The 13,148-nt window shown below is 43.2% G+C and overlaps 1 protein-coding gene across 1 annotated transcript; it reads right to left on the bottom strand.

Annotated features, from left to right (window-relative positions):
* Positions 1-496: 496 nt before the first annotated feature.
* Positions 497-5,491, bottom strand: loxl5a (lysyl oxidase-like 5a; the record flags this gene model as incomplete). The annotated part of the gene is made up of 6 exons (XM_083647232.1): positions 497-616; positions 1,476-1,571; positions 1,786-1,942; positions 2,191-2,328; positions 3,801-3,909; positions 4,447-5,491. The coding sequence occupies 6 exons, from the start codon at positions 5,489-5,491 to the stop codon at positions 497-499; spliced, it is 1,665 nt and encodes a 554-aa protein (XP_083503358.1).
* Positions 5,492-13,148: the final 7,657 nt, after the last annotated feature.

Raw genomic sequence — 13,148 nt, 5'->3', positions numbered from 1 at the left:
AATAAGCACCAACTCAGTCACACAGTGTGACTGAATGAATTTAAATGGCTTCTTGAAGATTTGAATGCTTATGTTGCCTTCATTTATAATATGCTTTGTCAGGCTTTGCCCAAGGCTGCTGTGCAGTCGTGCCGTGCTTAAGTGATAAAAAAGAAATAAGATAACTCAGCTTTACATAGACCTACATTAAGTAGATATATCTTATGGTATTATCTGGAATGAACAGACTGTTAGATTGTAGCAGACAGCTCACTGTTAAAGTGCTGAGGAAGAGAGTACCTACATTAACAGCAACAATAACATATTGACTGTGTGTGTCTGGCCATCAGCCAGGTTAGCTTCTGTGAACAAAGCAAACAAAAAACAGGCATCAGTGAAGAATGCTTACAGAATTTGTTTTGAACTTATTCTATAACAACTGAACTGAATGACAGATACTAGGGTGAACGCACTTCATTGTAAGGTATTGAAATGCAGACGTTTCTGAGTGTTTGACTTACTCAGTGATCCTGCAGTTCCTGGCCTGGACGTAGGTCCCTGTGTACCTGATGTCACATCGCACCTCGTTGTTGGAGAAATCTGACTCCTGAACCAGCTGAGAGGGATTCACTGTCACCTGGGAAACACGTCACACAGAGATGATGGTGACAGAGTGAATAATGAAAACGCAGCACTGTGCAGATCCTCCAAGTTTAGATTACTTGATTTGAGTGGCTTGGATTGGTCGTAATGTCATTAGTTTGTTCAATTCAATTAATTAGATTCTTCACAATTCAATTTGATTTGATTATATGTGATTTGATTCGAATCGATTCAGTTCACTTCAATTCTATTCTACTAGCGGAATACCTGTCCCTGTGCTACTGGCCATTTAGTCAGACCTCGCTCACAGAGTTGGCATGCAGCCTCTCCTCTCTCCCCAGAGGATTTTCATGGTCCACTTCACTGGCTGCTTGTAACTCCGCTCACCTGTGTGCTGCACCAGAGTTCACTGGCTGATTCAAACTCTGCTCACCTGTGTGCTGCTCCACTCTGGAGCTCTCCATGGTGCTGAACCTGTGTTGAGGCATTTGCCCATTTAGTCAGCCCTAATGACCTAATTCAAAAATCTGGCTCTGTTAGGTCACCCGCAGGGCTACTTTTTACACTTACTGAAAGATTCAGCGCGATCGTAAAATGGCATAGCTGTGGCCGAACACAATTCTGCCCACTCACACACACACACACACACACACACACACACACACACACACACACACACACACACACACACACAGACAGACAGACACTTCACATTCTTATTATAGATGGACATCGGCTCACATATTCCTTTGAATGACATCTGAACATGTCTTTTGAATGTCAACATTCATTAATGAAGTTCATCATTTCTTGTGAACCTGGTGAATCATAATTATTCTGCTGTTTATTTAGGCCAAACTGAAGTCTCCTACACTGCGATTCTGTGCTCCCACCTTGAGAATGTAGTTCCCCGGCGTTACGTCTGTGATGTCGATCCACTGGCAGTCGATGTTGGCGTGGTAAGTATCATAGCAACCTGGGCCGAGTCCCTGAGAAAAAAAAAATACAGACGTGTGCAAAAGTACGAGATGTCTGATCTCTGATGAATTTCTCTTTCTAATGTCCAGTATGGACGATAGAAATAAATAACAGAAGCACTAACCTGATGAATCAACCAATCAACATTCAATAAATCAAATAACCAAACAAATGGATGGAGGGATGAAAGGAAAAATAAATAAACCATAGACCAGGCAGACAGACCTGTGTGTGAGCGGTGCAGGCAAAGCGTCGCCGTATCCCCGGGTCACAGGAAGTGTCCTCCAGACAGAAGCTGGCTTTGTGTCCCTCTGCCACCTTCCTTCCAGTCAGGACGTCCAGCAGGTCGTAGTTACTGAAGGCCTCCATGCTGTGGTAATGCCTGGGGAGATCAGAAGCAAAGCGGAAAGACAGTTTTATTCCAACAAATATCATGTAAAAAGCCCCTAGTTGCAAATAATTCTCATCGTTTGATATGAGCAGGCTGTGTCCACAGAAAACTGGGGTTTTCCACATAAGACAATTCGTGGAGTACAAGGGAATTTAGACTATCACAGGAAATATTCTGTTATTGACAACGTATTCCAATGCATGCAGGTGAGTGTGTGCGATGGCATGTTGTGAACTCACTGGTGACAGCTGTGCCATTCCCACTCGTGTCTGGGCTTCATTGGGAGGAAGTCCGCGGTTCCCTGGTTCTTCACCCGCTGGGGGAACCGCAGCAGAACTCGGTAGTCCAGGTCGCTCACACTCGCACGATACGCAGACCTAGAGGGACGAGGAGAGCAAAACCTAGCGCATCATATAGCACTAATGGTTTGCTCAACCGTTTGGTAGAGCACACTTTGAGTCAACAACTTGTTGAAAATTGTGTTGAACTTAACTCAACCTGATTCGGCCATGTCTACCATTCGGTTGAGGTATGTTATGGTAAAAAAAATATATAAAAAAATACACTAATCACTGTCTTTAAATAGTATGGCTTTTCAGTAGGCCTCCTATCAAGAAGTCGGCAACAACAAAAAATCAGTCCAGACATTGGACTCCGCCCTGCAGCTCAACCGCTGTGCGGGCTCACTCGCTCTTATGACATCACTGACGATGTCACAACTTCGCATTACTAATGACATCACAATTACTCTTATGACATCACTGTTGATGTCACAATGCCTATGACATCATCAGTGACAGTGATGTCACAATGCCTATGACATCATCAGTGCATGGGACAAAAAATTAAACAGAGAACAGACAGACAGAGATTGCCCACTTGCCCCTTTTATAGATAGATATATAGATATATAGATTGATTGATTGATTGATTGATTGATTGATTGATTGATTGATTGATTGATTGATTGATTGATTGATTTCTGGGATGTTTTCAAAAGATAAATATACTATACTGGTAATACTAATTTTCCATGGTAACTAATTGACATAATGTTGGCATCCAATTCCTAACACCATTACTAGCATTATAACAGTACATTTAATTGTTACAGTATATTGCATAATTATTATGAACTACATACATACGTATTGTAGACTTTGACCATGAAGTGTCATCTCAACCGTTTGGTAGAGACCGTAAGATGCTTTTTAGAAACAGAAACATTGTGAATGCTGAGAGAGCTGAAAGCCAGACTTTAAACATAAAACATGAAGAGGACAGCTTGGAAATAGCCCCAAAATACAGTATACTGCCTGCATGTTTGCTTGCCATATAAATCACACTGTACTGCAGACATTTCATAATGGAACTCCTTTCACTCTTCATTAGGCAGTTGACATGATTGTGATTCAGAGGCAAGCAGAGGGCGGGTTTGGGTTTTGCCTCAGTAGTTTTTATATTCACCTCAGGCATCCACAGCCTTTCATGGGGTTTATTTTACTTGGCCGAGTGGCTGCTCAGATCAGAGGAGAGAATCTCGGTAGGTTGCCAGGTTTGTGTAGAAGTGCTCTGTCACTCAGCTGTAGCTTCCAAATGGGACTGAACCAAGTATGTCTGGTCAACACACATCCTAATGTGGCAACCATATATAGCTTATACTGTTATTATTACCTTTTCTTTAGTTACACGCCTCATTGCCATTTGTGTCTAAATGTATAGAGATGTATTACACAATAGATAGAGCACATGCATTTCACATAACAATCATCATACCACAAGAACAAACCCAATGATTAAAATGTAGGCTGATTGACTGCTTAATGCAGTGCCAAACACCTGTAGCTACCTGGAAAGACAGTTCTCCTCAGCAGCACAGCGGAGCGCATACATCTGCACTCTCTGGATGTAAGAGGCAGCTTGGATGTAATAGGGGTCAGGGATCAGGTCTGGTAGACCTGTGGAACACAATGAATCATTGACAAATCTGGCTGGAACCAGGTGTTCTTATAGGCTATTTATTGATTATTAACAGAGCATATTATAGAGAGTTGGGGTGCTAAAAATAAAGAATAGTCTGGGCCAGTGGTTCTCAATGTGGGGTCCGGGGACCACCAGGGGTACTTGAGAGGGTTCCATGGGGTCCCCAGCAAAATGATGAATTAACATCAGCATTATTTAAGCAAGACATTATGTAATTATATAGTGTAGAAAATTTTGTATTTTGAGAGGCATGGAATTCTGGACAAAATCAACAAAAAATGGTTTGAGAGACAAAATATCAAATGGGAGTCCGTGGCTCTACTAAATGGTCCTCGCTCTAAATGGTCCTTGTCAGACAAGGACCATTTAGAGCCGTCCTCGATTTAAAAAGTAGAAAATCACTGGTCTGTATAGGCTTTACAATTATTATTTTTAATAAATAAAATACATTCCAAAAATTCACACAGCATGTGAAATACATACTTTGGATTTACATCATCCACCTGTCTTACCATTGTGGAAGAACCTGGTGCCATAGCCCGTCCCCGGTGGCTGGCGCACAGGGACTCTGTTCCTGCCGTCTGGTGGGTACACATTATAGAACACTGAGTTCCTGTGATGGATGCTGTGTGGATCCCGAGCATCATCCCTTGCTATATTGCCCGTAGCCCGTGTTGTTTCGGGCCTTGGGCGAGGAAAATGTGTCTCTACTACGGCGTTGCTGGACAGCGCCGTGGGGGACTCCGGTGAGACTCTGGTGATAGAGTGCGCTCTGAGCGCGCTGCGAGTGTCCCCTATATTGGATTGCTGCTGGATGCGGCGTCTGTTCCCGCCATCCTCAGAGACGCTGACCCATCCATGTGTGTTAGGTGACCGGACATATTCTGGACTCTCAGGTCGTCGACTAGCGCCTCGGCTGTGCGTAAAGTCCGGTGATCTTACCGGTGGCGCAGTGGCTTGTGGCAGTGGACCCGGCGGACCAGCATCATCCCCCGGCGGGCTCCGTCCTCCTCTCGGGACCCCGCTGCCAGAGAACTCCTGCATGGTGGTGGGAGCGGAAACGGTGCCGTTAGACGAGGTTTGGCGTGAACGATATCCCGCAATCACAGTCTCTCCCGTGGGCGCAATCTGCGGTTGGGGCCGATTCCGTGCGCCCGTGGTGGGTCGATGCGTGGCGAGCAAATACTGACCCGCATCGGCACCAAGAACCGACGAATCTAGTTGAATGCGGCCGTTTCGTTGAGAGTAAATCCCGGCTCTCTCCTCTAGATCTGCAGCTCTAGTTCTGGACGATCTGCTCAGCAGAGTAGGCGGCTGAAGTCGGTTAATGCGATGTTGTTTTGCCGTCAGGAATAGCTGGGTCTGCCTCCTTGCCTGACGCTGTATAGGTGCGTGATATTGAGCCCCTGTGCTCACTAAACTGTACACCCGACCGTTATTCTCCCACTGAATCCAGTTTCTCCATGGTCCGGGACGTGCGCGTAAATGGTGCTGAGCCGCGCCCAAATGCACCAGAACATCAAGTAAGCACATTAATACAAAAACAAACTTCTCCATTGCGAAAAGTCTACAGCGTTTCTATCCGAAGAAGAGCTCCAGCACTGAGACAACTAGCCTACATTTGATTTGGACAGGTGGTTGTTTTGAACACACCTGATTCCGTCACACATGTGCGCACAGCATCGCCGAAGTGAATATTTGGGTTGATACGTCCTCGAGTGTTTGTAATGTAATGTGGTCGCCTTACTTTCTGAAAATGACTTTATCCACCCATGAACACATGAGCACCCCCTCCCCTCCAGTTTAACTATTTCGTCGCCGTTGATTAATGGGTGGGTTTCATATGTTTGTCATTTCTATTTTTACGCGTAGGCTAGTTATGCTTTCCAGAAATTGTTGTGCCGGTGAGTGGAGTAGCACGCACTATGAGAAGAATTGTTTATCCAAAATAAGTGTCAGTGAGTTTCAGCTGAAGCCCTACCCATTCGCGCCATGACGCACAGACCTGTTGAATTCAACACCTGACTGACCATAATTCAAATGGTTTTATACCATTCCTACACGGTATAACAGTATATTATAATAGGAAATTACATAGACTAGCATTAATGCACAGGTGGAAGCTCTATTTCACGTTGCATGGCAAAAATAAAGCATTCACTTCATTAAATTGAAAGCTCACAAATCACATCTTCTACCCAGGGATGTTTTTATAGGATGACGGAAAAATAACTTCTCTCTTTTTAGGCCTATGTGGGGTCTGGAGACGGGGACAAATTCTTACCAAATGGGGGGGTGGTCAGTGATCTGAGTTCTGATAAAGTTTGGGAACTCAGTTTAGAGGGCTGGCCTCAGTGCGTGTGTATGTGGCCCGCCATCGGCCAACATTTTTGCCACATGATGGCAGTCGACTCTCACAGAAAGTCGACGACGCACTCCCATTTGCTGAGTGTGCTAATGTCCAGAGGGAGGTCTAGATATGGTTTTAATTTCTGGCTTATTTTTCAAGCACCATGGGAATCCTGTGCACCTAAATCAGCAGAATAAACTACATTTTATCTTGGTTTACGACCTGCCGCCAAATTTCCTTCCATACAGTATGGAAGTGCCATGTGCGACGCAACTCCTATTTTTATCTGACTGACAAAAATCTCGTGACTTTTGTGTGAGCCCCCGTGGTTTGTCACCGCGTCACGGCTCAGGTTTCTGTGGAAGTGATAATGCTGTAGGGCAGGCCTACCAGTTAATTTATTCCAATCACCTATCATTTTCCCAATATGTGGTGATATACAGAATAGGCCTATATGAGTAGGGAATAATCAATGTCAAGTCTACTCAAATTTGACAGTTATCTTAAATGTCAAGTCTCTATTGATGTGGCATAATCAAAAAACACCCTGTTTAGGAGTAGAATATTTCCTCTCTGTATCTATATTAACTCTCCAGGTATGTCTGGAATCATGCATGTCTAACTTGCCTGTCTAACCATAAGTGGTGTATGACATACATTTTCTAGTCCACAGGCAATTGCATAACATGTAATCTGTATCCAGCTGGATATGTGTTATGGTATGTGGTGCCAGATATTCTATGCTGCTCTTTCCACCATCCAGTCTGTAACAGGATGGACAGTCTCAGTGTGTCTGAAACCAATCCTCCACTTGGCCTTAGGCCAGTTCAAGAGGCAGCTCTTTAACACTATATATATGTGTTACATTTTATATTTTACAATATAATTCATATTACGTAACATAAAATATTGCATTAATGCATTTTCTTGCGTTACACTCACATGGACATCAAGTTCAATGACTTTTTAATGGCCTGCAATGCCTTGTTTGGTTAAATTTAAGAACACAAAATTGGCATGTTGTTGTAAGACACAGCATTGGTCCAAATTACAACACAACAGAGTATTCATATATATATATATATATATATATATATATATATATATATATATATATATATATATGTATGAATACTTTCAAGACATCCATTACATTTTCAGACGTTTAAGGCCTTATTTTATTTTTCAAATCTGCAAACTTTCAAGGATTTTCAATGCCTGTGTGAACCAAACATAACCCATGTATCCTTCATGCCCAGAAAGAATACTTTGCCAAATGAGATTGTGGATTGAAAGTGGGCGAGTGAGACAGCCTCACCTTTCCCCTGCTTTGCCCCCGGGTTCCAGCAGCCTCCTTGTTAGCCTGGGTAAACCCATCCCCCACGTGACCTGCTCTCAGACCTGTTCTCAGTCACGATAGTGACTGGGAACTGAGAGAGCAGGTCACGTGGTGGCTGGGTTTACCTAGGCTACCTCCTTGTGGCTGCTGGCCGTGTGGATAGGCTGGTAGCTACTAGGTGCCAGTCCCAAAGGAATGAGGAACACGGCAGCCATCGTGTTGCGGATTAGAAGAGGTCAGCAGCTTGTATGAAAACCTCCCCTATCTCCCGCTCCCCTGACACGGCAAGAATCCCTGCTAAATATACTCACACACCCTGGCATGCACTCAGAGCCTTTCAGCAATCTCTGTGTGAGTGTACATATCCATGAGTGAGTGTGAGAAACGGGCGAAAGGAAGTGTGTGTGTGTGTGTGAGTGTGTGTGTGTGTGTGTGTGTGTGTGTGTGTGTGTGTGTGTGTGTGTGTGTGTGCGTGCGCGTGGGGGTGGGGGTGTGTGTGCATGTGCATGCGTGCGTGCGTGCATGCGTGTGTGTATGTGTGAGAGAGAAAGAGAGAGAGGCCAGGTCTAGTTGGCTCAGGCAGGCTTTGGCTGGATGGGTGTCATTCCTTCATTCTGGCAGGTGCTCTCTCTCCCTCCCTCCCTCCCTCTCTCTCTGCAGCATAAGTCATCCAGTACCACACCTCCACACCCCCCTTGTTGAGACATCTTACACATACATGAGCAAACCTATGTATGTATCTCTGTATGTATCTCTGTATGTATCTCTGTATCTCTGTTTCATTTTCCTCCCACACCGTCGGCCTGACAGCATTCATATGTGGCACGGGTACCAGCATGTGGCAGGGCCGGATTTTCGAATTAGGTAATTAGGGCTGATTAAATGGCTAATTAGTGATCAAAATGAGTGAACACAGGTTCAGCACCATGGAGAGCTCCATTCGTTAGCTACTGATGGAGCACCTGAGTGGAGTTGGATTCAGCCAGGTAAGTGGACTCTGAAAGCCCTCTGGGAAAGAGAGGAGAAGCTGCGTGCCAAATCTGTGTGCAAGGCCTGACTAAATGTGCTCCAACAGGTATCAGAACAGCCTGCAATCATGTACAAAGTACAAAAGCAAAATAAATACAATAACAATCATATTATAGAAGGTGAGAGCAAAGTCAAGTCTTTCTATGCTCAAGCAGCAGTTTGCCTCAAAATGGGAGGTTAACTCTGGGTGGGAAAAGTGAACAAATCATTGATCGCTCCTCCCTCAGCAACTACTGTCATAGGTGCCCTTGAGCAAGGCACCCGCCCCCCCAACTCCTGCTCAGTGGCCAGTATTTGTGTTGGCTTTGCAGCTCCCAGGTGTGAAATGTGTGGAACTGTGTGAATGTGAAACAGGGTGTTGTTGGAAAAGAGCAAACGTGCTCAGGTCAACTTGCACCGGATAAATAAACTTTTAAAAAACATCCTTCATAGCAGGTTTAAGTTTCAACTCACTGAGAGTGACCAGCTCTTTCTCTTTTCTTGCAATGAGTTCCACCAGGAGGAAGCAGAATATATGAAAGCTGCTTTGCTTAATTCACTTATAAACCACAGGGAGTAAGAGAAAACAAAATCACATGCTAATTTACATATACATAGGAAGCAGATCCAGGATGGCATTGTAGATAAATGTATAATATATAGATATGTAAGGGATAATGTATTGTGAGCCGGTGATTACTGGCGAAATAATGACCGACAGGTGCGCGTCGGGCTTAATCATTCACCTGAAGGTCATTATTTCCAGTAATCACCGGCTCACTATACATTATCCCACTTAGAACACGGCCTACAACTAAATCATTCAATAATCTGACAAAAATAATTATTCAAATAGATTTTTTAATAGCGTTTTCAACGACAAAGCGGTTTCATTCGTAATTGGCACACAAGACACCACAGCTGCAACTGGTTGGCCTAATTAGTAGTGTTTGCTGACAAAAGGCTCTTATCAACTGATTAATCCAGGTGTGGCAGAGCAGCGGTCGGAGGTCGAGAAATAATGACCGGTGAATCTTGTTGATTGACCAATCAGAATCGAGTATTCAAGAGAGCCGTGTTCTAAATAGATATAGATATGGATATATAGATATATATAACAATGATTTTCCAATCAGTAATAAATGTCAATGCTCCATGACACACAGGCATAAACACGCTGACAGCAGGCTTGTGAATCCAAAACATTCCAGATTTTGACATTTATCAATAAGAAGGAAATCACTGAAACATGTTTGATCCTTCTGATTGTCACACTTAATTCTCTGTCAACTTTCACAAGGTTGGAAAACAACAGGTGATTGATTCATACAACAACAACAACAACTGACTCATATACAGGCATGTAGGTCGTGACCGTCACAGACCTCTATTCCAAAATTACATTTAAGAGCATTTCTAAGGAAGTCCTTTCCAGTTAGGCATAGTAAGTGAATGAATGCTGCCTGGCCATGTTTTGTTGTATGCCTAACTGGAAAGGACTTCCTTAGAAATGCTCCAACTGTAACTTGTAACTTTTAAAAATAGGCTTAAAAACTTTGTGTTCTCCATTGCCTATAATTACACTCTTAGCACTTTAACTCCAAATATATGCAAATATGTGCGCACGGTCAGTGCCATTCCTGACCTGCATGGTTTTGGTAAGCCTATGTATTTACTATATTGACAGAACTTAGATTGTTATACTGTAACACTCTTACTGATTTTATAATGTTGCCCTTTTACTCTAATTTTCAGTGTTCAAAAACACTTCTCTTGCTTTTATTTATAATTTTATCTGATCTATGTCTGTATTTATTTGTGTCTTTATTTCTCTCATGTAAAGCACTTTGAGTTGCCCTGTGTATGGATAAACTTGACAGGCCAAGCTTCAGCAACAGCAACATTTCACAGTTTCACCTTGTCCCTGGACACAATGCTGTAATAATAATCAATTTTATTTATTATGTTGTTATAGATGTTGTTGTTGTGACAATGACAACGACAACGTGTTTTTCTGTTTGTTGTAGTGTCTTGTGTCCTTTTTGTTTTAAATAAAATAAAAATGATAATCACAAAAAACTTTATTTATAGAGCTGCTTTGAACTTAATAGATAAATAAAACAAATAACAGTAAAAAGAGAATGCAAAGAAATAACACAAAAGTAAGTTTGAGAAAAGGCTATAAAATGTCTATTTGGAAAGGTTGACCCTGGTGATGGTGGACGTGCTGCAGGCTGCAGTCACATGGTCCGTCCACGCTGAGAGATGAGGTCAGGTTTTCTCCAGGAAAATGTCTATGGGATTTGTTTTCCTGGAGGTTAACCTTTCAATGTACAGTTTACTGTAAAGAAAGCGTGGAATAATGCAGGCACTGTTTCACACTGCTGTCTGTCTGTGTGTACATGAAGCCTACATGCTGCAAAACTTCTGAGCATGTTCGAGAGTGTGTGTGAATCTATGCCTTTTGTGTTAGCGTGTGTGCATGGAAACACTGATGATTTGTGTCAGGGCAATGGGGGTGTGGGGAAAGTCAACTGAGACCCACGTCATCAGCAGCGTGTGAAACACACAGAAATATTTAGTTCTGCAAATATCTGGTGGTGCGTTATCTGGGGCACTAGATTAGCATGAGCCACAAAGTGTGAGAATACAAGTTGGTCCATGTATTACTGAACTTGGCTGCTGCTTATTGTATTGATTTCAGTGAGATGTGAAGGAGCGAGAACTTATTTTGTGTCATTGTATTTGCTTTTATAGTCAGGTCATAGTTGTGACTAGCAGGTGTTTGTCCTTGCTGAGCGTGAGTCACCTCTGTGGTCACCACACAACACACTGCTGTCATTTTTAGCATGCAGAGTGAGTCGAGTTTAGCAGCACGTCCGCCTGGTGGGCTTTCACTGCAATTAACCTTCTCACTCCATTGTCACCAGACATGACAGGCTTCATGGAACAGCTGCTTTCATGGAAAGACTCACTGAACTCAGTATAATGAAGTCACAGATCTAATACCCGTCAGGCCTCACTCACAGAGTTGGCATACAGCCTCCCCTCTCTCTCCCCGGTGGGCTTTCATAGTCCACTTCCCTGGCTGGTTCCAACTCCGCTCAGGTGTGCTCTATCAGTCGCTAACGCTGAACCTGTTTTCACTCATTTTGGCCACTAATTAGCCATTTTGGCCCATTTAGTCTGCCCTATTGACCTAATTCAAAAATCCGGCCCTGTCACATCTTCTTAAGCCCAATGAGTGCACCAGGCCCAGGTGCACCCAGTCAGCCTAATGACTAACGACCCCAACGCTCCTCCAATATAAAAAGGTGTGTCCTATTTATCCAGTTCTCACTACTATAAGGTGAGGAGTTGCGAGAGGTACGCTAGAAATGAGCATGCCGTGCAATATGACTTTTCCAAAACTATGCATGACACAAGAATAAAATGTCATTCATTCATATTCAGCTAGAAGTTCCGATTTTAAACTGCAGTGCTGTAAGTCAGACTTCCCTCTGCATTTCCCTTTCCCCCACTGAACCCTGATGTAACTCCAGCTCCATGTCCACATTCCACCTCAGGTTTCCTCAAGTGAGACTCCCTCACCCAATATCACTCCTCCTGCCGGCTGACTGAGCAGTCACATAACTGCGGGGTAACCCCAACACACACACACACAGGGAATTAAATAAACCAATACTGCACTGAACACCAGAGACAAAGCTCAGACTGATTTGTGGTTCAGACACACTTGTTTGTATAATAGACTCTTTGATTTATCTATATTTATTCTTACATTCTCTATGGAAATGATGAGCCATATAAATCACGTACTTGCTTTATTTAGCGGTGATGTGATTAGCTGAAGTTCACATTGACTCCTCTGTGACATTTCCCTATGGGGAAATGAGTAATTATTCTGGCCTATTTATACATATGGAAACGTTGGTGATATCAGCACGTGCCTGGAGCCTCATGTGCTGCAAATCCAGCACTAATAACAAGACTTAAATCTTGTGTTTAGTCGTTGACCCATTCAGGTGTCCTCTTTAGGCTATAGAGCAGAGCTGTCGCTACAATGCTGACACATGACAGGGATATAGGTGCGCGCTTCTTCCGTCACCAAAATAACCTCCAGAGTGACATTGCCTCAAGCCTGGGAATCAGTTCATATAGATTGTTTTAATAAAGTCAGGTGTTAAGAACATTAGTTAAGCCCAGACATTTATAGCTCTGATAATCATGGCACATAGTGTAGTGGGTCCAGCTGAAACTGACCTACACAAAATCCAGAACGCCCCAGTTTATGTATATAGCTCAGCACCAAAATAGACTCTGGGCTCATGGTATGCGTAGTCATTTTACTATTCAGTCAGAATGAGAGTGAAGCTTCCTCAACTGGATGCTACAGGCTTAAGAAGCTGCATATCAATTACATGTTTAATTTGATGACATCAACAAAGACACAGAGATGCTGGATGAATCTCTTTAACAGCAACTCAATGCATTTATTTGCAGATGAATGAGATTGG

Source organism: Poromitra crassiceps (genome assembly GCF_964638095.1).
Source record: "Poromitra crassiceps genome assembly, chromosome: 12".
Classification (NCBI taxonomy): Eukaryota; Metazoa; Chordata; class Actinopteri; order Beryciformes; family Melamphaidae; genus Poromitra; species Poromitra crassiceps.
This window is presented reverse-complemented; position numbering and strand designations above follow the sequence as displayed.